Here is a 24,470-nt window from a genome sequence, read left to right as displayed (position 1 = left end):
ATCCCTTTCTTTCCTATGCTCTTGCAGCTCCTGCACGCATGCGTACAGCAGTGCACACATTGCAACTGTTATCACTGCACACCTGTCTGCTTCTCCTCCTAAAATGCAAGTTCCCTGAGGAAAGAGGCTATGGTTTGACTACCTGGAATGGAAAGGACTAAAAATATTTGCTGAATAAATGAATGAACACGTCACAGGTCTCTTCTATCACAATTTATCCAGGAGGCATATGGGAAGATGGACCAGTGGGAATGAGATGTAAGAAGCCAATGCATCCATCTGAAGAGCTGACAGGGAAACATTTCTCCATATTAGGAAGAAATTTCACACCCAGGATTTCCACTGGCTCTCTTTGGCATTTTTTTTGTTGTTGTTGTTAATCCTAACCTGAGGATATTTTTTCCATTGATCAGGGAGGGAAGGAGGAAGGGGTGAGGAAGGGAAGGAGGGAGGGAGGGAAAGAGAGAGAGAGGGAGAGAGAGAGAGATCAACGTGAGAGAGACACATGGATCGGTTGCTTCCCACACATGCCGGGACCAGGCTGGGGATTGAACCTGCAACCCAGGTACCTGCCGTTGACCAGGAATTGAGCCAGAGACCCTTCAGTGAGTAGGCTGATGCTCTAACCACTTAACATACCAGCCAGGGCTCTTTGGCAATTTTTAAAGACAGAGAATAAATAAGTGTCAACATGTATTGAGTATTTACCGTGCAGCCAGCACTATGTTTTCCAAATACTAACTCAATGTGGTCCTCACAAGGACTCCGTGTGGGGGAGTTAACACCCACTTGAAGAGCTAGGAACACGAAGCACTGAGAGGCGAAAGTAACTGGGTCTGCAGTCACAAAGCCAGCAGGGGTGGCACTGGGATGGTGCTTTCTTTGGGGAAAGGAAGGAGAGTCCTTTGTAAAGAGAAACATTTCACTTTCAAATAGCTAAGAGCCTGCTGCCAATAGAATTAGTCTGTATTGGTGCCCGAGTTACATCCATTTTCTATTTAGGCTTACGAGTTTAAAATATAAAAAAGAGAACTACTGAAGACTTGGAATTTTAGTCACACGTCACCTCAGGGGAAATTAATTCTGATTTTTGTCTACAATACCCAGGCTCAAATTGCAACTCCAGTAATAAAATGAGAGCTGGGAAAAACAAGCACCTGGGGCTGATGAAAGTAATGCATTTGTCACAGGGCAGGGGCTGAGACGTGGAGCGAGTGTTCTTAGGGAAAAACATGTCAATACTAAATCTTCTCACCAACCTCTGATGGATGTGCTAATCTTCTCGGGTCAACAAGGCTCACCCTGGCAACGCGCTGTAATAACTTATTTAAAAGGCAGCTGGCTCTTTTAAATGGCCTGTTTCATCCATTTTTAGGTTTTCAGTCTGAGAAATGTATTCTCTTATCAAAACGATGTTTGCCATACAAAGTAAGAGTTCAATTATACCTCTTCCACACCAGAGGAGGCTGCAGAGGGGAGCAGCTTTGGGCATTACAGTTCTTTGCTCTCAGTTCTGACATTCAGACTCTGCAGAGGTAAAGAGATAACAAAAAGAATGTCAGACAGGTAGTTTCCTCTATTATTAGAGTGGCGGTCCACAAACTACTGCCCATCGGCCAAATCTGGCCCACGCCCGTTTTTATAAATAAAGTTTTATTGGAACACAGTCACACTCACTTGTGTACTTATTGTCTATGGCTGCTTTCAGGTGGCAAGGGCACAACTGAGAAGTCAGGACACAGACCTGCAGCCTGAAAGCCAAAAGTATGAATTCTCTGGCCCTTGGCAGCACATGAGTGCTGACCTCGCAGGCAGAGAAGTCGCTGTCTGGCCGCATGCTTGGCCCAATCTTGGTGGGGGCGGAGGAGTTCCAGTAGGAGACCACTTCTGCCACATTTAAAGCATCTGCCTAGTTCAGCTGGGTTCAAGATAGAAGCAAGCAGAAAAAGACAACAACCTAGGCCAGTGGTTGGCAAACCGCGGCTGGTGAGCCACATGCGGCTCTTTGGCCCTTCGAGTGTGGCTCTTCCACAAAATACCACGTGCGGGTGCGCACGTACAGTGCAATGGAAACTTCGTGGCCCGTGCGCAGAAGTCCGTTTTTGGCCTGGGCGAGTCTATTTTGAAGAAGTGGCGTTAGAAGAAGTGGGGGTACTTCGCTGAGGTCGACCCCTCAGATAGAGGATGTTTTTAGCAAAGGCCAGCTTAGGAGCACCCTAATTGAGTTAATAGCAATGTACCTACCTATATAGTTTAAGTTTAAAAAATTTGGCTCTCAAAAGAAATTTCAATCGTTGTACTGTTGATATTTGGCTCCGTTGACTAATGAGTTTGCCGACCACTGATCTAGGGAGTATCCCTAAGTCAGAATTTCAATGAACTCAACAGTGTAACGCATATGAAATGATCATTTTATGTCAAAAGAAAAATCTCGCAAGCAGGCCACAGTACATGCCCTGCTGCTTAAAAAAGGCTGATATGTTACACGAAATTCATGCAAGGGGCTCAGCCCTCGCAGCCCCTCCCCCACCCTCATTCCCTCCTCTCCCCCCTCCCACCCCACACATGACAGGCCCACTGGCACTTTGGTGAACATGCTGATTTCTCAGGACAAAGTCCCCTTTCCTTGAGAAAACGCACAGAAGCAGATGAAGGAGCAAATCCCAGAGGAAGGGGGTGATGGCTGGGGGCTGGGGGCCCAGGACTCAGAACTTCAGCGGGATGACCGGCCAGTACTTGGGCCGCTTTCGGTCAAAGTGCTTGTTAAAGCTCAGCTGCACGGCGGCCTCCATGGCCTGGATCTTGGCGGCGCTGTCCCCGTACAAGCGCTTCATCTCGGCCTGGCGCCGCTCGCTGGGGCTCTCGGAGGGCGGCTCCATGGAGCGGCTTGTCTTGTAATACAGGTCGTGGTCGGCGTTCACATAGTCCTCCAGGCGCTGCGCGTCCAGCTGCTGCTGCCGCCCTGAGAACAAGCCAACACAGTCAACTGGGGTGAATTCAAGGTTGCTAGACATGCGGGGGGGGCAGTACCCCAAGTCCCTTAGCTTTCCCTTTCACACTGTGAAGCCACGCCCAGCTGTGCTGGCTGCGATGTTCTCTCGATTCTAAGGCACTGCTTAGTTTGGAAGCTCCTTGCTCACTTATCAGGGGGCTATACGCTGGGAGAAATAGCAACAAGCCACAAGGAAACGTGCTACCCCAAACTACCCAACATCTGGAAGCAGCCCTGAAAATAGAGGAGAAATTGACAGCAACTGGCCTCCTCTCCTCACCCAGCAGCCAGCTCACATCCTGCCCAACCAGGAAGGGCAGGTGGGGCTCACTGGGTTTTAAACACCGACCCAGGCCCGCAGGGAAAGACCGGGCTGCCTGGAAAGGCCAGCGTTGCAAGAAGTACTCCCCAGCACAGAAGAAGTGGTGGCAGAAAAACTGAATTTAGGTAATCCAGAAAGAGCAATGGCCACCATGACCTGATCCTTTCAAGCATCTAAAACACACACTGTACCAGGCAACAGGAGGTCAAGTGATTGAACACTTGCCGAAGGTACGAGAGCCGAACAAGGGCAATTCAGCAAATGGATGGGAAACCTCTGTGGTCTAATCTTCCTGCTACATTAACCAAGCTAAAGAGGTAAGGAGGTAAAGAGATAACTTCAGTGCGCAGGCACTGAACAACACCGGCCATGGAGCCGGGTGTCTATGTCCTCGCTATGGGATCTGACTTTTCACTTCTCAGGTTGGCTTAGGCTCCATTTCAAGTGTCTTCGTTATATGCTTTCAATCCTATTAATTTAAATGGATTCTTGCCCCGGCTGGGTGACTCAGCTGGTTGGAGCATCATCCCGTACACCAAAATGGTTGCAGGTTCAATCCCCAGTTGGGATACATACCCAGGTTGTGGGTTCGATCCCCGGTCCGGGCGTGTATGGGAGGCAACCGATTGATGTTTCTCCCTCACACTGATGTCTGTCTGCCTCTCTGTCTCTCTCTCCCAGTTCCTCTAAAATCAATAAACACATCCTCGGGTGAAGATTTAAAGTAAATAAATAAATGGATGAATGAATAAATGGATTCTTATAAAGCAAGAAATATTTATTCAATTTATTCTCCCCTTCTCTATTTTCTATCATAAAAAGCACTAATATAACTTTTATTCTTATGTAAATAAGAACATAAAATATCAGCAAAACAATGCTGCGGAAGGTAAAATTTAGCCTATTACATAGATTTTTGTAAGCGACTGTCAAGAACAGAAATTGATAGCCGAATGCATCCATCTGTAGCTACTGTTGCTACCAAGAGAAATGCTACCAAGTAAGGAGTGAAGATGGTTGTAGGGGATAAAACAACACTATAAATCATTCTTTCCTGGTTAAAAGCAGCAGAAAGAAAGGTTAGTATGGAAGAAACCACAAAAGTGAAGGAACCAAGTGTGCACAGAAAGATATTTATGTGGCTATGCACAATCCCTCTCATAAATCCTGTTCTTCATAAATGACACCTTGGACTAGGCGGGAAGGAGTTTTATAAACTTGGAAACATTAAAAATGTGGCCATTTCTGTCTTAGCACATCTGCAGTTCATTTTCACACAAGGAAGCAATGCCCTGATATGCCAAATGACTGTCAAAATGAAGACCATATCCCTGTTACCTTATCCAGGGAAAGGATAGAATTGACTTACTGGGAAACGCAGACCTAAACCCAAATATTGACCTAATATGGAAATGAACGGGAGGTCAACAAGCATTTGTTTCTCATTCTCAGTCTTTCTGACAAGATTGAAACATCAGGATTTAAGTTGTTCAGTCCTCATGGGTGTTTAAATTCTATTCCCTACCCCGCCCCTCAAGGACCACTCTTCTGAAGGCCTGGTATTTCCCCATTAGCCAGGGAAGAGAGGCCCACCTAGGACAGCCTTGGCCCCATTTCCCATCCTTGGGCTCTCCTTTTGTTGTTGGCCTGCAGGACACAATCCCATGTGTAGGTCTGCTGGGGCCTCCGAGCCTCTGCATCTACAGGGCAGAGGTTCCCAGGCCACAGTCCTTTCACTCTCAAGTTTGTCCCAAGACTATCATCAGCCTTCTCGACAGATTAAGTGACACAACAGATGTTCCACTTCCTGTCTAAATCCGAGTCTCTTGAGTTTAGAAGTTTGAGTAAACACTGGAATCTTCGCTGTCTTAGTAAGTGTTGCTCTCTGCCGTTAGGATATGTGAATTTAACCTTTTTACTTTTGCATCTATAGTTTTCTTTTCCTTATAATTTAGCATGGTTATAATTATGCTTCTTTCTGCTACTCTTCTGACAAAAACTCTTACCAATATTAAACTGGTGTCATAATTCTGTTGAAACATTTTCTTTTTAAAAAATAAATATATTTTTATTGATTTCAGAGAGGAAGGAAGAGGGAGAGATAGAAACATCCATGATGAGAGAGAATCATGGATCGGCTGCCTCCTGCACGGCCCCTACTAGGGATTGAGCCCGCAACCTGGGCATGTATTCTTGACTGGAATTGAACCTGGGACTCTTCAGTCTGCAGGCTGACACGCCAAAGTGGCTTGGGCTCGAGAGACATTTTCTTAACTGTTGATGAAATACTGTTAACACAAAGCAACCTTAGCTGGCAATCTATGAAGCCTGTGCAACTTTCCAAGTTTGAACTCGGCTCATGGGTTGCCACCATGGGGTTTTAGTTCTTAACAAAGTTAGTTCATACATTGCAAGAATAAAAGACAGTCCTCTGCTCTGTTCTCTACTTGTATCTCTTTCCCACCCAGCCTTCCTCATGAAAACTTAAGGCCCAACTCTGTCCCCTCCCTGCCCACAAGAAGTCTGGAAGTTTCCGGGTTTCCTGCATGGATTTAAGGGGCAGGAAGGGGGAGGGTCCCTGTTGCCTTTTTTCACCCTTACTCCCAGTCCCCGGAGGACACAATGCCTGACACAAAGCCGGTGCTCAGGAAATGATCGTAGAGAAAGTGTGGACAAAGGCCATACATTATCTTTTTGTAAACAACTGTTTCTTCCAGATGCTGTTGAAGAAAAATGATGACAACCCAGAGAGAGAGAGAAACAGATGCTGAAATCACAGAAGGTGCTGGGTGGAGCTCCCCTACAGTAGGTTCCTCAGAGCCTCCACCGGGAGAGGATGGGGGCAGAGCCAGGGTTGGGGTCTGATCTTGTTTCCTTACATTTGAGTCACTTCACCTCCACTTACTCACACAATGAAAAAATATGTTCCAAGGCTGGACTACAGATTTGAAAACCAGCCAGCTTAAACCAAATACCCTCAGACTGGCTGAAAGTGCTTTCCTGTATACTGACCTAGGGGACCAAGCAAGCCTTATTCTTATTCCGTTTTCTATTTGTTGCTTCCTTCCTCCCACTGAGAAGGATTCTCAGTCACTGGCAGTTTTTCTTCCTGTCAAAACAAGGTGAGGGCTCATTCAACCAGATGGAGAATCAGATGACTGAAGCAGAGAAGGGGAACGTCACACCTCAGACATAACTGAACAGGTGCCTTGTTGCGGAGAGGTGGGTCATTTTTACTGACAACAGCTGTGGGACTTGATGATACAAGAGGTTTTTTTCTTGTAGGATATTTGGACATGGGAATTTGTTTTGATACAAATCATACTCTTTTTATATTCCAGTTTTAAAACAGGGTTGTAGTGGGTTGACTAACGTCCTTCCAAAATTCACATCTCCTTGGAACCTCCAAGGAAGTTCATGTGAATATGATCTTATTTGGAAACCAGAGGCCCAGTGCACGAAATTCGTGCATGGGTAGGGTCCCTAGGCCTGGCTGGCGATCAGGGCCAATCGGGGCCTTCCGGCTGCCAGCTGGGGCCTCCGTTCCCTGGCTGCCAGCTGCCAGCAGGGGCTTTCCTTTGCTCTGTGCCACCCCCTGATGGTCAGTGCACATCATAGCGAGCGATTGAACTCCCAGTCGAACTCCCGAGGGGACACTTTGCACATTAGGCTTTTATATATATAGAATAGCATCTTTGCAGATGTGTTTAAGGGAAGGGTGGCGATGAGATCATACTGGATTAGGGTGAACCCTATCCAATGAGGGTGAAATAGAGAAGGACACATAGAGACACAGGGATAAAACCATGTACACCTGGAGGCACAGGTTGGAACTATGCTGCCACAAGCCACCAAACGCCAGGAGCCAGAAGAAGCTGGAAGAAACAAAGCCCAGGAGACTTTGGAGGGAGTGTGGTCCTGCCAACACCCTGATCTTGCACTTCTGGGCTCTAGAACTGTGGGAATAAACTTCTGTTGTTCTAAGCCATCCAGTTGGTGGTAATCTGTTAGCAGTCCAGGGAAACTGATGCAGGGGTAATACATACATAGGGTTAAAACAAGAAAAACAGTCAGTATTATACTATTAAGGAGAAACTGTACTGGATTCATCTGGATTTAGGATATAGAACCTTGATTTTTTTTTTTGCTTGAGTCCAAAGATTTACATGATATTGCCAATAGAGACTTATGTCCATAAAGGAAAAAAAAATAATGGGAAATGACTTGGACCCTAGAGAAGCCCATGGAACAGGGAAACATGCATTCATTATTCCACAAATAATTAGCCCATAGGCAGAATATTTTGGAGGACAAAGCACTAAGACAAATGAGTGCTGAAGAATGTTACTTTCCCTCATTTTTTCAGCATTAGCATGTCTTTCTGATTATATTCTCTGCTACGTTGCTAGAATTAATGATCTTATAGCACAACCGAGTGAAAGCACAGACTTGTTTTATATCATGAATGCCTCATTTCTGACTTGTCAGCAACACACCAGAACACAGGTGCAGATCTGGAGCCATTTCTGATGGGTCTGCCATCCTCACCCCACATCCCTCACTCCATGACAAATACAAGCCAGTGGACAACCACCATTTCTGTTTTTAGAATAAAAGTGCATTTCCATCCTTCCCTTCCACTTTTCTACAGCCTTTTGCATGTTTTTTTTTTTCTCACTGATTGGCTTTATGCATGTCTGAACAGCTGGACTAGATGAAACACACATGTGGCGGGATTATGCTCAATCAGTATTATTCCACACTTGAGTATCATTGATTAAACCAAAATGGCTCACTAAATACTGGGCTGTAACCTTCGCTGTATCCTTCAGGTTTTCCATACAGGGTGGACTGAAGCAGGACCAACCAGATAGGGTTCCAGCCAACTGACAGAGTCTAAACCTCCTTACTCAGGTAGACACAACACAATGGAGCAGATGTCTCCCATCAAATGTATGAAGAACACATCTGGGCCCTTTGATAAGAATAGCACCATTGAGTGCTAACTGGAGGTGGCCTTACCCCCTTTTCCTCTCTCTCATTCCCAATTGACCCCATCCCTCAAAGCCTGAAGCACATTCCAGTTCTCCACAATTAGCCTGTGGAGCTCCTCCTCTGACCACCAAGTTCACTGGCTCTACCCTCATTTGCAAAAGTAACCATGGACCACACCATAGATGGCTCTTTTAGGTGTCGTTTTTAATTTGATTTATCTCCTCTTCCCATCTGGGTTCGCTCTTTGCGAACATGTCCCTGCTTTGACCCACCAACTAGCCCCAAAACACGTGATAACCATCTGACTGGCTGAAGCCGGAGACAACAGGGGCAGTGTTTGTTTCCGAGGGCTTTCTTCTCTATGGGGAACGATACTGGCACACATTTTCCCTCTAAGAGTTAGGACTATAACTTTGCAGTCACAATCGATGGTTATTTATGCCTAAAAAATACTTTTCTTAACCTAACAATAAAGATTTTCCCTAAGAAGTAGGTGAAAACACAGCTGATCTTTCAAACTTCACAACTGTCTAGTTTCCTGTAAGTAACGTTACCACTGAAGTTTTAGATAATGGAAAGATCTCAGTTGGAAATGAGACATAACATAATCAAAAGCATGCCTGTTCCCACTGCACAAAAGTTCTTTATCCTTCCTTTTTTTCCCTTTTTTTTCTCTTATCATTGAAATATGTTAAATTAGAGACTAGCTGGAAGAGTAGTAACCACAAGAACATGCTATCTCGTCTGAAGGATTTTATCCTAAGAAAATATTAAACAAGATTCAGCAGATGAAAAGCTAAATCCACTTTAGCTACGTTTTCCCTGGCTGGTAAGAGTTTATAAAATTCTGTGTTCTCTATATGATTCATATTCAGAGTTGAATTTGCCCTTAATGATGAAGTAGCTTCTAGTGGTTCAAAGAGCAAAACAAAACAACTTTAAGTATTCATACTACTCAGGTCCCTTACCGCTTTATGAAGCATTTCCCGACTGTGTACAGAACTAAACCTCCACCGTTTCTAGTAAAGGCAATGGACTGGAAAGCACCCTGGGCATTCAAATCACTTACATCTGAATTCCATCATTCATTACTGCCCCAAGGAATGCGTATTCATCCTATATGCGTATTTCACCAAAGTGCTGGTGAAAAAAAAATAATGCCGGTGAACCACTGCCCATTATTTTGTTATTGGGGGCGCAGGGCCAAGCCCTGGCAGCTACTTCTAATAGAGACCAAGTCTTTAGCAGTAAGATTCTCACCCTCGCCAGACAATTCTCACGCCTCCCAGGGACTTCATAATGCTTTCAGGGCAGACTGCAGGACACAAAAGCAGAGCAGAGACTCTTGGGCAAGTAATTCTGAATTTTGCTACAAGTACACATTTGAAAAAGCACAAAGAACTGGCAGCTCAATGTGTTCAGTGCTGTTATTAGTAATGGGGGGTGGGTTCATTTTTCTGGCCCAAGTATTTTACTTTAGTAAGTTATGTCAAGCAAGAATGACCTGGAAACAGAACTCAAAGTTGTGTTAAGGACTAAATTGTGTTAATGACCAAAATTTATTTCTTTTATGTTTTGAATATTTAATTATTGAACATTTCGATCAATTTAAGAGTTTGGTTAAGTGCTGCCTAGAGCAGAAATATATGACTTTTTTGGAAGTCATAGAGCTTCTTTATAAAAAATGTACAGAATCTGAATCAAGCACTAAGTAGGACAGTTACCAGAATAAAACCAGTTTACAGTTAATAATCCACAATCAAGGATGAGTTATTAGCAACTAACCATGACAAGTAACATTTCTTGGGCCCTGGGTTTGTCCCAAGCACTGTTCTCTAACTGTTCTCTTATCTCATTTCATCTTCATAATCACCACCCCATTAATTAGGATCCCCACTTCACAGGTGAGGAGACTGAGGCACAGAAAGGTTAGGGCAGGTGGCCCCCAAGAGGTTAAGAACCTCTAGCTACTATGTGGTGGAACCCTGTGACTTGAGTGGTTCTGCTGTAGCTGCCTCTGTATAATCTATAATAATAAAAGCGTAATATGCAAATCGACTGAACAGCTTTACAGTGGAACGACCTTCCGGACAAAGCCGGGGCTGCAGCCGTGAAATTGAGGCAGCTGTGAAATTGAGGCAGCCGCCATGGCTGCGAGGGAGGGACCGAGGCAGCTGCCGCGGCTGCAAAGGCCTACTCTTGCACAAATTTCATGCATCGGGCCTCTAGTGTTACTAATAATAATGTAAATACTGGGGAGTAAGGTTAAGGATGAAGGTCGTAAGGGTTTTCATGAACTCCCTTTTTAAAATATATTTTTATTGATTTCAGAGAGGAAGGGAGAGGGAGGGAGAGAGAGAGAGAGAGAGAGAGAGAGAGAAAAACATCAATGATGACAGAGAATCATTGACCGGGGATTGAGCCCGCAACGTGGGCATGTGCCCTGACTGGGAGTCGATCCCTGACCTCCTGGTTCATAGGTCGACACTCAACCACTGAGCCACTCCAGCCGGCCAAAGCTCCCCTTTCTGTTAGTTTGCGCTCTAGATCATGGCAAAACAAATATACATCACATTTTCTTCGTAGAGATGGTAAGACCTTTCCAGTTCCCTTTATGTCCCACTCCTGACTGCATTTGGGAACAAAGACAATTCTTGCAGGGTGACTGTACAGTTTCCCAGGGCTGCCGTCAGAGCACAAAACCTGGGTGGCTTAGCACAATGGGAATGTTCTGTCTCGGTTCTGGAGGTCAGAAGGCCCAGCTCAAGGGTGGGGAGGGCCGTGCCCCCTCGGCAGGGAAGGTGCTCGCGAAGGATCTGTTCCGGCCTCTCTCCTAGTTCCTGGTAGTTCCTGGCCTGGTGGCAGCACAACTCCAGTCTCCACATGGCGTTCTCCCTGGGTGTGTCTGTGTCCAAGGGTCCCCTTTTTTATAAATACATCAGTCACATTGGGTCAGGGCCCATCCTAATGACCTCATTTGAACTTGATTACTTCTATAAAGGCCCTATCTCCAAATAAGGTTCCATCCTGAGGTCCAGGGTTGAGGGAGGTGGGGGTTGAGATTCCAATATCTTTTTTAAGGGACACAACTCAAGCCATAACAGCAATAACAGCAGTGCAATTTAGAGCCTTGAAGTAAATGAAGATGACTTAGGAATACCATCAACCAAAATATGAAGTTCATCAAGTTCATACAGCATTCCAAGCCTAACTCACTTTGTAAAATGTCTCACAGAACCATAGCAAGTTTAGCACTTTGTGGGATAAGATTTCAAAACCTCATGATTTAAGGCTCATAATAACAAAATACTTTACTCATTCATTTAAAATAATACTAAGTGCCAGGCACAACGTAGCAGATAATTTTCATGATTTTTTAACCTACCTAGGATTCTAACTGACAAAGGCAAGAGGAAGGAACAGGGATAGTTCTTAACCATATCTGGAACTGAACTGCTCACCCTGGAAGAACACATTTCATTATTTTCTGTTCATCCCATTCATATCTATTTTTTACTGAGTAACTGTATCAGGTTTATTTTACACTAGAGGCCAGTGCATGAAATTCGTTCACGGAGGGGGGGGGGTTCCCTCAGCCCAGCCTGTACCCACTCCAATTGGGGACCCCTTGGGGGATGTCCGACCGCCGATTTAGGTCCAATCCCTCACAATCTAGGACCGCTGGCTCCTAACCACTCACCTGCCTGCCTGCCTGATCACCCCTAACATCTTTGCCTGCCTGCCTGCCTGATTGCCCCTAACTTCTCTGCTTGCCTGCCTGATCGCCCCTAACCTCTCTGCCTGACTGCCTGATCACCCCTAACTGCCTCTGCCTGCCTGCCTGATTGCCCCTAACTTCTCTGCCTGCCTGCCTGATCACCCCTAACTGCCTCTGCCTGCCTGCCTGATCGCCCCTAACTGCCCTTCCCTGCCAGCCTGATCTCGCCCCCAATAGCCCTCCTCTGTCGGCGAATTTAGTTCTGATTGGTCAGTTTCTATGCCAGTCAGCGTCAAAAGCTCCGCCTCCTAGGCAGCCATTGGCTCCTTATATTCACCCAGATTTGGTTCTGATCAGTCAGTTTTCTATGCCAGTCAGCATCTCTGGGCCTACCAATGGGGCCTAATCAGAAAGGCAGGGCTGATCAGCAGCCCCTGGCGAGGCCGAGAGAGAGAGAGAGAGAGAGAGAGAGAGAGAGAGAGAGAGAGAGAGGCAAGTTCTGATCAATGGCTTCCACAGAGGCTACGGATCAGACCCTGCTTCTCTCTCTGTAGGCCTCTCTCAGGGCCTGATCTGCAGACCCCTAGGCAATCAGTGCTGGGTCGCCATGGCAACCCAGCTGACTTCCGGTCTGGTCAAGCCTTTGGTGGTTAGGACCCTGGCTCTTTATTATATAGATTAGCAGATAAGTCAAAATGGCCTTCTGATGACTGGGTTTTCTCCCATTCTTAATTACAGCTTTGATCGTAATATTATCAATCTCTTGGGGGAAAAACATCTTCTGGTAAGGACAACAGAAATAAGCCCCATCATCATCATTATTTTTTCAAAAGTAACAAACAGCATTCCAAACAATGTGGACACGGGCCAATGCCTACTCTCCCTCACGTGTCAAATGGTTATTTTGTATGTATTTTGAAAAAAGGTAGACTTCCTTCCTGGTGCTCAAGGAAAGAAATGTATTCTATGTGTAATGTAAGTGCTGTTTTAAAAATACTTGTTTGGATATACTTTCTAATGCACACCAAAGAAGTCAACAGTTTAATTGAAAGAAGGAAAATTAAAAAAAAACTGAATGAGTAGTTTAGTGAAGGAAGAATGATGGGCAAAGACACTAAAGGGCGTGACGCTTTATACAAAGCCCACTGCTCAGTTCCTGACACCTAGCGGGATCAATAAATGCTATCAATAAATCAATAAATATATTTCTGCAGTGGTGCTTTTACTTTTCGTTTCTGATGTATTCCTTTGGTCTTCTCCATCATGGAATGAGAACACCAAGACTTTAAAGACTAAAGTTTACCTTTTTCTCTTATAAGTTAAAACAATGTTGCATCATTATGAAAATATGATCATTCAAAATGGAAATGAAACTCTTCCTAGACTTCCATGTTTCTGTTTACTAAAAATGGTAGGTAAACTGTCATATAATTAGAACTCAATACAAACAATATTGAGACTGGCTACTGGTTATAAGAGAGAAAAGAAGAGATATTTGTATATTTATTAGAGACACTTAAAATGTAAATGATCTGATAACTCCAATAGTAAGAAGAGCACCAAAAGCAGTTCTAGTTCTTTGTAGTCAGAAATTATAAAAAGAAAATTCCTGCTTTCTGACTGAAGATATAAGACCATTATCACAATTCTCTAACCCCTGGGAAGACAGTCTCAATGCAGGATCAAATCGAAGATTTAAGTAAGTACTAGGCATTTTGTTATTCTATTTAGGTTCAGACTGATCTCTACTTTGAGGGTAGGGAGCTTAATGTTTCAGAAATGGCATGTCTGCAGTACCAGGGAAGGCTCAGAGCTATGTACCAATGAGTTGGCAACAGTATTTTAGGAACCTAGTTGTCTTAGGCACAAAACCCAATCCCTAAGTTTGTGCATGAGGAAGGAGCACAGGAATTGGAGTCAGGCAGACCTTGGTTTGATTCCTGACAGCAAATTATTAGTTGTGTACCATGGAATAAGTCAAATAACCTTCTAAAGGCTCACTTTCTTCATTTGTAAAATGGGTTTAATACCTCGAGGGACTATTGTGTAGGTTAGAGAACACGTGCATGCACACATGTATGCGCACACATATGCACGCATGTACACTGTCCATCTGGTGGAGTCTCTGACATTCAATAAATGTTAGAGATCCTACTGGGTGAAGCTTTGTTATAGAACTAAAAAGAAAGTCCTATATAAAAATAGCTCTGGTAACTAATATAATTGAGGTGCCATGTCACCATGGCTTTTCCAGGCCTGTGACTGGATTTGGAATAGTATCTGTACCCAGTTGAGGAGTTAGAAAGTAAATTTACAGATTGAGGGAGAGAAAGCTGCAGAATGCAGGGCAAGGAAAGGAAGCATGTGAAGGCAGCTCTGCACTTACGCCGCTCCTCCCTGTGCCTCTCAGTCTCTGCAAAGTACTGGCGGAGCTCCTCTGTGATCTCCATGTTGCTCAGGTCGCACTCCACCTCATCATCTGAGTCGGTCTCCGCCTCCTCTTCTGTGGTCCAAGATTGGTCTTCGCTTGTGGTGTCAGGAGGATGCTGCCCAGACCTTGGAGAATGTGAATAACCACAGTGGGAGTCCTGGGAGGACAGGTGATGGTCATAGAAGGGCTGAGAAGATCTACCTTTCTTAGCATAAAAGCTCTGGGGAAGACCTCCTGGAGCGAAGTACCAGGGGGAACTGAAATAAGACTCCATGGCCCTCCGATAGGCATTCTGGTGGCTTCGCATCCAAGCCATTGCTTGATAATAATGTTGCCAGTATCTTGCGTATACTGGATGACAAGACCAAGGCGTGGTAGTTTCCGATGATGTCATCTACAAAATAAAGGGAGGTGTAGGCTAGACACTACAATTCATCCTCAAGATAAATCTCTAAATGTTTCATCAACTTAACACATATTTACTGAGTATCTACTAACAACCTACTCTACTGTAGGATGCTGCTGGCCAAAGAGGACATGACAGGTCCATGCCCACAATGGAAACTGAGTGTATGCACACCCGATCTGAAGTATGTGTACATGAGGTACGCACAGGATAATTAGCTTAATGTGATGGCCATAAAAAAGCAGGACAGAAGCTAGTAATGATCATTTTTAGATAGGATGCAGGGAGAGATAAGGACTGGACATCTATCACCTTGGCCCTTTCTATCCACTGTAATTAAGCAACTAGTTCCCAGTTTGAAACGGCCTGCCAAGAACCACATGGACTAATGAATGGCATGTTTTCTGGTCCCTCCCTCTCTGCCCCCTAAATGCCTGCTGGCCCAGCCTATTCCTCAGTGCCACGGACAAAAGACATTGAGCAATGCACCCAGTGGTGCTTTTACTTTTCGTTTCTGATGTATTTCTTTGGTCTTCTCCATCATGGAATGAGAACACCAAGACTTTAAAAGACTAAAATTTACCTTTTTCTCTTATAAGTTAAAACAAAAATCTTACCTTTGCTGCCATCTCTGATTGTGAAAGTCCAAATGGGCACGGGAACTAGGAAAGACCAACCACAGTACAACATCTGGTCAGTATAGGTATGTGGTATTCATGGCTATTTTGTAGTTTGCCAAGCAGCTTCTCATAGGGTGCCTCTTGCCAGTACCATGCCTAGTCTTCATGCAACTTACTACTACGGGACCCTGGCACCTGGGCATGACCTTGTGGTCTGAAAAGGAGGGATCCTCTTAGGTATGATCAAGTGGCTCAAGGGACACTCCACTTCTCAAGTACTGGTTTCCCTAATTTTTGTTTTTCAATTACAGTTTACTTTTCAATATTTTTTGGTATTGGTTTCAGGTGTATGCATAGTGGTTAGACAATTATATACTTTACAAAGTGTTCCCCCTGATATTTCCAGTGCCCACCTGGCACCGTACATAGTGATCACAATATTATTGACAGTATTCCCTAAGCTGTACTCTACATCAGCACTATTGAAAGACATGCAAGATGCCCCCAGCAGCATAAAGGTCACTATCTTAAAGTGCAACGACATATAGAGATTTAACAACAGAACTTGTTTCCCTATTGAAAATAACTATATAAATAGTAGTTAGTATATATATAAAAATAATATAGAGAGTATGAACTAAAATTGACAACTATTATGTTATGTACCAATCCTGAACTCATGCCAATGTCTATTTAAATTTAACTTGCATGTCCCTGAGACTTGAATAGAATAATGTTCATCTTGCCAACTCACCAGAAACCTTTGTTGGGCCTTGGGGAAGCCCCTCTAAATAAGACATCTTCCAGCCTGGGTTGTGCCCTGCGCTTTAAGGCCCCTCAATGGACCTTATTTTGGTTTGGGTTGTGATAAGCACCTCTCAGCCAGCGGGTGACAGGTGCTCTCCCTGTCTAACCACGCTGCCCCTTTGCAGGAGGAGAAACTTCCAAGGAGGCTCTTCATGGAGCCACCATGCAGGATGCCTGTGCCCAACAGCCTTGCTATACCCATATCTGCGCCTTTCCCCGCTACCTAAGCGCGTGTGACTTACTGATATGACAGGAAATACCTAAAGGTAAAGTCCAATCTGCACCTTTTACAACCCATTTAAAACCGACTTAATATTTTTCCTTCTGTTCAGAAGTTCAGAGCTACTAAAATGACAATCTATATCAGAATGTACTCTAAGAAGTTAAACAATAATAATACCCTAAAATGCATGAGAATTTAAGCATCTGTTAGACCAGTGGTTCTCAACCTTCCTAATGCCGCGACCCTTTCATACAGTTCCTCATGTTGTGGTGACCCCCAACGATAAAATTATTTTCGTTGCTACTTCATAACTGTAATTTTGCTACTGTTATGAATCGTCATGTAAATATCTGATATGCAGGATGTATTTTCATTGTTACAAATTGAACATCATTAAAGCATAGTGATTAATCACAAAAACAATATGTAATTATATATGTGTTTTCCTATGGTCTTAGGCGACCCCTGTGAAAGGGTCGTTCGACCCCCAAAGGGGTCGCGACCCACAGGTTCAGAACCGCTGTGTTAGACGAAGCCACTAACACAATGTGTTGCTGAGCAGTTGCTTAGGATTTGAAAATTCAGAAATCAGATACTGAAAGAGTCCTATTTTTCCTAACTTCACTCAATCACAGAATAGAATTTAAAAATCTCCAAGCCTTAAGAAAGAAACTTGACTTATTTTGTAATCTTGATCAGATGTTTCACTATGGGTAATGTTGAGACGTTAAAATGACCACTTCTTTTAAGATTTAACCTAAAAGAGAATCATTTGCTTTCTTTTTAAATATAATAAGCTTTCAAATAGGGTATTTCCAAGAGGGCTGACATGAACTTCTGTAAATTTATCTTAAATATAACCCACACTTCCTGTTCACTGTTCTAAATTCAGAAATACACACATATGCAGTGAACGTAAACTGGAAAAAGGTTAACAGATGCAGTGGAAATGTAAGTGCACATTCAGTCCACATTACTCTTAACCATTTGTACGCCATAAGCATCTATAGACGCAAGCGGCGGACCTTTTTAAATTAAATTCAAAGTATCGTGGCAGTTCACCAGTTAAAGTATAATTTAAAGGTTTAAAACATGAGCCATTATCTGAAAACCTGGTTACCTGCTTTGTGCTTTACAGGCCACTGAAGAAATCTAAAATAGTCAATATAATTCAGGGGCTAACCACCCAGAGAAGTGAAACGAACCGAAAATGAAATTATGGCAAAATCAGCACACACTTGAGTGCTAAACTGTAAGGTGCAGCCTTTCGGTGCTAATTACCTGCAGCCAGTTTTCATCTGTCTATCACCGATTCCCGAATCGCTTTCTGAGAGCCTGCAGCACCTAATGACATTAAAGTGAACTCCATGTGTGTCTTAATCAAATTTGTTTTAGAGATTCACAAGTAGCCTAGGAATTAAATTAGAAAAGTCCAGGAGACATCTGCATGTCTTCTGAAGATGAAGAGTTTTGAATCCAGCCTTCTAGCCTTAAAAAACATACTTAGAACCACATTAATGTGAATAGTACTTATCCCAAACTGACAGCCTCGAATATGTAATCAACATGATTGTCACTGAACACTACTATAGACCTCAGAAAGGCCTGCTTTTATTTAGAATTGGGACAATCCAGCCTGGCTTTAAAGAAGCAGCACCAATATTCTACAAATGCATGAGATGGTGTCTGAGAGGCTCCACTTTGCAGAGTGGGAAGTGTAGGCAGATGTGATAAAGTAGGCAACTATTTAAGAAGTTCAAGTGCAATCCATCATGTTCACCAGGCTGCTAAATGTCAATGGCTGTGATTAAAAAGAAGGGGGAAGCACTAATTTGAGGAGAGATTACTTATTTATGCCTTTAATTCATTAAATAATTTGAGAGAAGGGCTGCCATGGTACACTGCTTTAGAGATCACGCAAGGTACACTGACCACGTTTGCAAGAAAGACACCAGGATAATAAGCTGAGATGAGCGAAGAAAGCCAATTTCAGCATTTGAAGCAGAAGCAGCTCTGATTCAGCCCAGTGTGCTGCCTATTTACAAAGCACACCAACTAATCAGCTAAAGGACTAGACTCTTTTAAGACCGAGGCCATTAAGGAAAGAGGAATTTATATTAATGATGGAATACAGGCAACTTTGTCCTCAATTTTAGTGCTTTCTGCATTGGTATGGACAGACACTAGGACATTCACAATCACATCTGCTGCCATCCTCCAGCAAGTTCAGAGGCCTGGGGCTGTATGTCAAATATACCAATTTCATCCTTGGCTTTATTATCTCCCCCCGCCCCCCAAATTCCAAAACCTATGTATCATATCCTCTTACATTTCCTTATTTTTAAGATTCCTAAAATCCTACAGATAGTTGCTTAGAAATAGTTCCTGAAATGACAAATTAATCAATCTCTGAAAAATTAAATCAGATAAAGTATAGAAAAACACATAAAAGGAATACCAGCTTGCATAGAGCTTTATTATTATTACTAGAGGCCCAATGCACGAAATTCGTGCAACGGGCTCAGCCCTTGCAAGCCCCGGCTGCCTCTTGCAGCCCCACAGCCCTAGCTTTGTCAGGAAGATCATACAGATGGCTGTCTGGGACGGTCCTTCTGCTGTTTGGTCTAATTAGCATATTAGCTCTTTATTGTATAGGATTAGCTCGCTATTTCCAGTATTACTCTTGGTATTTTATGCCAGCAACTTTTTCTGTAAAGGGTCAAATAGTAAATATTTTGGGCTTATGGGCTACATCCAGTCTCTTTTTTCAATTGAAAAGAACAACCCTTTAAAAATGTAAACACTATCTTTAGCTCCTGTGTAGTACAACAGAAAAGCTGCAGGCCAGCCCTGACTGGTTTGGCTCAGTGGATAGAGCGTCGGCCTGCAGACTCAAGGGTCCCAGGTTCAATTCTGGTCAAGGGCATGTAACTTGGTTGCAGGCACATACCCAGTAGGGAGTGTGCAGAAGGCAGCTGATCGATGTTTCTGTCTCATCGATGTTTCTAACTCTCTATCCCACTCCCTTCCTCTCTGTAAAAAATCAATAAAATATATTTTTTAAAAAGAAAAGCTGCAGGTTATCATTTGCCCACCCGTTTTACGTGCATACATCATTAAGCTGTACAGACACTGCCCTCAATGTGCTGAGCATCCTAATTGTTCCTCACTTTCCACTTGGAAATCACTGGAAAAACTTTGGACTCTCACCCTTAAACTTGGACTAAGACGAGTGGAAGCAAGAGAACTGAGATTATGACCAACCCCAATGTTGGTGACGAGTTCCTAATACTTGGGACAAAAGAATCCTCTCCATGACTAAATAAGAAAACTGAATCACTTCTTAAAGATCTACATAGACATTTAAAGACTTAAGAAAAAATGACCTTAAACTCCGGCAAAACAGTATCAATTGACGGGACTTAAGAATGCACATGCAGCCGAAACCGGTTTGGCTCAGGTATAGAGCATCGGCCTGCGGACTGAGGGGTCCCAGGTTCGATTCCGGTCAAGGGCATGTACCTGGGTTGTGGGCACATCCCCAGTGGGAGATGTGCAGGAGGCGGCTGATCGATGTTTCTCTCTCATCGATGTTTCTGGCTCTCTGTCCCTCTCCCTTCCTCTCTGTAAAAAATCAATAAAATATATTTAAAAAAAAAAAAAAAGAATGCACATGCAGTGCCATGATTTCTGATGAACACTCTACCACAGCGGTTCTCAACCTGTGGGTCGCGGCCCCTTTGGGGGTCGAACGACCCTTTCACAGGGGTTGCCTAAGGCCATCATGCATATCAGATATTTACATGATGATTCATAACAGTAGCAACATTACAGTTATGAAGTAGCAACGAAAATAATTTTATGGTTGGGTCACAACATGAGGAACTGTATTTAAAGGGCCAGAAGGTTGAGAACCACTGCTCTACCAGCTGCCGTGAGTGAGACAGTGACCCAACAAGGACAGGAAGCAGGGAGAGTTCCCAGTCTGATCACTGGGAGAAGGAATACACATCCTTCCCCACTAGCTGCACCAGTTAGCTCCCAAGGGAAGGGTCCTGTTCAAAGCTGGTTATTCTTTCTACACACAATGCTATGAACTTAATAAAAACACCTGGGTTTCTGAAAGGCCAACATTAAAATAATTCTAGACATTATGACAGCACCACCATCAGACACCACTATCATTTCAAAGCAAAGAAAGCTTATGGTTGCCGCAGACTTAGATGCCTTTTCAGTGGTCTTTAATTTTATCTTTCATTCCCTACCTCCCTAGGAGTGTCTCCTACTCTATTATAGCACATTTTGTGGGCTGACGGGATGGTGCAGCTGAAAGAAAAGAGATTGGCAATGTCAGGGCAGGCCGGGAGCCACAGCACTACCAACCGGGCAGCCCTTCCCCCGTGAGTACAATGGCATAATAGTCACTACCCAGCTGAGCCCTGGCAAGTACAGAGACCGAATTCATTGTCTGTCCTCAACCATTAGAGAAGGAAGGAATAAAAACAGCATTGAGGTCATTCACTGAACGCTGCCGAGACCCACAGACAAGACAGTGCCTCTGAGTCTTCAACAATATATTTCCCTATAAAGCCTTGCTTGAAAAATGCGCTCATTCTTCATTGAATCTGCTTATCCTGGAAAAGACATTTTTAAATGTATAAATATACATGAATAACAACAGACAAGAGCTTTGTAGTTTTCAATGGACACACTGTGACTACTTCCATCGAGTTATTTTGAAAATTTCACAAATAAGTAATGTGTTGTACATCTTCTTTTCATTGTATACAGCATTTATAGTCTTATAAATATAGGATCTAGGGCAGGGGTCCTCAAACTTTTTAAACAGGGGGCCAGTTCACTGTCCCTCAGACCGTTGGAGGGCCGGACTATAGTTTAAAAAAGAACTAGGAACAAATTCCTATGCACACTGAACATATCTTATTTTGAAGTAAAAAAACAAAACGGGAACAAATACAATATTTGTATTTGCTTGTGGCCCGTGGGCCGTAGTTTGAGGACCCCTGATCTAGGGTGTGTCATAGCAGCCAGATAAATAAAATAAAAGCACAAATTTCCCTCAAAATGATAAGTCTGTAACTGGATTTTCCTATCTTCCTTTTCCACTAGAATTCTGAAAATTAAATAAACGAAAACTCACCTGCTTTGATTTTTGCATAGGAACACACAAAAAGTCAGTCATTAAGTAAGTTATGCTGGTTAAAGCCCTGAAAGTCGTACCATTCTTATAAAGCTCCCACCGATTTGATTCTCTGAGCCAATGAAATAATTTCAGGATCTAGTTAGGCCTTCATTACAATGTTTTAAGGTAAAAGGAAGGAGGAGGAGGGTCTGCTGGAGATTGTTCATAATAAGATATGGTGAGAAATCTGAATTACATAAATGGAGTCACGCGGTTCTAATAACCCTATCGGAGTGGATGACTTCAATAACACACACTGGTAGGAACCTCCTCACCTAAGAGAAATAATAAAATGAGGTTTTTTTTGAGAGCACTGTTTCCTGCCCTCACCCCCAGCAGCTAATAAGGCTGGCAAGTTCATCTGGCTCCCTCCTGTGGCTTTGCATGGTCCCTGCTCAGTGTTTTGGACATCAAGTCTGAATGGTCTTCTACCCTCAACAGCCCAAGCTCCACCTCCCAGACACAGGCCTCCCACAAGTGTATAGGCTTCCGTGTTCAGCAAGACCACACCTTTCCGTCTCTAACAGCCACCATAGGCAAGGGAGCCCACAAGCAGTTTCCCCAAACCCCAGTTTACAGTCTTCCGGATGTTGCAATAAGTAATGGCACAAAGAAACATAGCTTGAGGGAAGGAGATAGACTGAAAAGATGTAGTTAATTCTTTTTAACATGGATAACAGTCAGCAAGAGTGATGGATTTGTGAATGGATTTCTTTAAAAGTTCACCAAATGCCCATGTGACTAACCTCAGAATCAGAAGTGTAACGTCAGAATCAGAAGTGAAATATGAGGACACCCAAAAAGAACACAACAGGCAATAGGATAGCTGAAAACTGGGATAACTGAGGACATAATAATAAAACAACTCATAAGAAGAGACAGTAAGATCTCTTCACTATAAGTATATCCTTCATGCAGTAAAAAACCTAGTGTGATCATAAATAAGTGGTCAGGTAATCCAAGTTAAGCACCTACCAGCAAAAACCATGGCTAGTTTAAAAGTGGTTAAGAGCATCAGTAGATTTCAGGAGCCTCATTTCAAATTTTACTTCTATAAATACATACATGGTAATTTCATGTTAATCTCTCTTTTCTGAATGTAGACAGCATTCATTATGCCCCACTCATTTGGGTGTTTAATCAATTATCTGTAGGCATGGATTTGGCAGTCTACTTCTTTTAAATTTCCCATTTTTCTTCCAGCATAAAAATCACAGCTAATATTTCCTTTCCTTGGATGCTATTGGGATTGTTGTTTCCTGGTAACACATTCTCCTCCTACCTCTACCCTCTCTAAAATCACTGAGTAGCTAATCACTCAAATAACTCTGACTTTATTATAAAACTCCACATTTTTTTTCAGAAAGCGTTATTTAACTAATGTTTTCAAAGATATTTTCAATGTATATGACCAACTATAGTTATACGTTCTTCACTTGTTCACTTTTTTCTCTGACCTGCAACTGGATTTCCTATTGTAGATCAGTGGTTCCAGGAGCTCTGTAGCTAGTTTGAAAACTCCAAACTCCAGCCTACATGTTCCATTTTCCCCACCCCTCTCATCTCACATTATATCCTTCAATGGTGGACCCTAAAAGATACAACAATCTTTCACCCTCTGTAAGAGTTTTAGAATGAAAATTTTTCTCTGGAACTTTAGTTTATATACTTTCCCAGCAGAGCAATGATCACACACCTTACAGTGAACTTGCCTTCAGTTATGCCTATCCAAAGTTACTAACAATCTTTCAAAATACAGTTTTCTGTTTGCATTACCATCCCAAAGGAACTGTTAATTTTATAAACCATATAAGCATACATTGTATGTTGAAAGTAAATAGCCCCAGAAGTCTCATTTGTGTTATTAACCTTTAGTCTGGACTTTCGAGTAATGCTGTTTTGACTTCAGGTTCAAGACAGCTGAATACAGAACCTAGCCTGTGAAATAACTTTAAAAATAATTTCTGATAAAGAAATTGCTCAGAACCCACTGGTTTGTACTAAGGAACTCTCTGGATTTCAAAGCTAATGGGTACTGGTTGGCTACTGGTTTAACTACTGAGTAAGAAAGAAGGGCAAAGGCATTCCCCATCTCCACGGGTAAGGTGCATACAAATGTTCTCCAGATAACTTCCACTTCCACCCATCGACTTCCCACAGAGGTCAAAGTGCGAGGGAAAAGAAAGAAACCCCAATTTTTTTAGAAGACGGACCAATATCCTAGACGTCCCTCCAAGAAGAAGGCTGCCCCGGACGATCTTGTTCAGAGACAGGGCTGGATGGGCAGGCCGATTTCACCTTCCACATCTAGCTTCTCACAATGCCCCTGGCACACCAGAATCACAATGGGGAACTTTAATAAAAATACCGATGCCTGGGCCCTACTTCTAGGGATTCGAATTTAATTGACCTGGAAAGTCACCCAGTGATTCTGACGCACGTGCGAGCGGAGAAGACTGCAACTAGGCCCTCGTCACAAAACACCAGCAAGGAGTTAGGCATCTCTTGGGCCTCTGGCTCCACCTTTTACCGCGAGATGATCATTTCTACGACAACGTGACAGCCCAGCCCTCGGCTCTCAGGGCCTCCGAGGAAGCCAGGCTACGCTTCACCTCCCAATGAACACCCAGCCGTCCCCGGAGTCACCTCGGGCTCCCAGCTTCCAGATCCTGGGCGGTGGGATGCACGGACCTACTTCTCCGTGGCGGTGAGTGGGCGGAGCTATCGCCACGGCGACTAGACGTGAACTTCCG

At 43.5% G+C, this 24,470-nt stretch overlaps 1 protein-coding gene across 5 annotated transcripts; it reads right to left on the bottom strand.

Moving 5' to 3' along the window:
- Positions 1-2,532: 2,532 nt before the first annotated feature.
- On the bottom strand, positions 2,533-24,470 carry GEMIN8 (gem nuclear organelle associated protein 8). Of its 5 annotated transcripts, none has more exons than XM_006088595.3 (4): positions 24,364-24,470; positions 15,482-15,526; positions 14,414-14,852; positions 2,533-2,962 (listed from the first exon to the last, which is right to left on the bottom strand). In XM_006088595.3, the coding sequence occupies exons 2-4, from the start codon at positions 15,491-15,493 to the stop codon at positions 2,706-2,708; spliced, it is 708 nt and encodes a 235-aa protein (XP_006088657.1). In that variant the 5' UTR covers positions 15,494-15,526; positions 24,364-24,470; the 3' UTR covers positions 2,533-2,705. The 5 variants fall into 5 exon arrangements, with proteins under 5 accessions (XP_006088657.1, XP_014311220.1, XP_006088658.1 ...); XM_014455734.2 differs by lacking the exon at positions 24,364-24,470 and adding an exon at positions 24,241-24,356; XM_006088596.3 differs by lacking the exon at positions 24,364-24,470 and adding an exon at positions 24,158-24,339.

This window comes from Myotis lucifugus, unplaced genomic scaffold, assembly GCF_000147115.1.
Source record: "Myotis lucifugus unplaced genomic scaffold, Myoluc2.0 scaffold_49, whole genome shotgun sequence".
Classification (NCBI taxonomy): domain Eukaryota; kingdom Metazoa; phylum Chordata; class Mammalia; order Chiroptera; family Vespertilionidae; genus Myotis; species Myotis lucifugus.
This window is presented reverse-complemented; position numbering and strand designations above follow the sequence as displayed.

Bases quoted from the DNA above. Each gene is read 5' to 3' on its own strand.
- GEMIN8 (XM_006088595.3), bottom strand. The intron at 2,963-14,413 runs GTAAGTGCAGAG...GCTTGTTCTCAG, and splicing joins GAGGCACAGGGAGGAGCGGC to GGCGGCAGCAGCAGCTGGAC.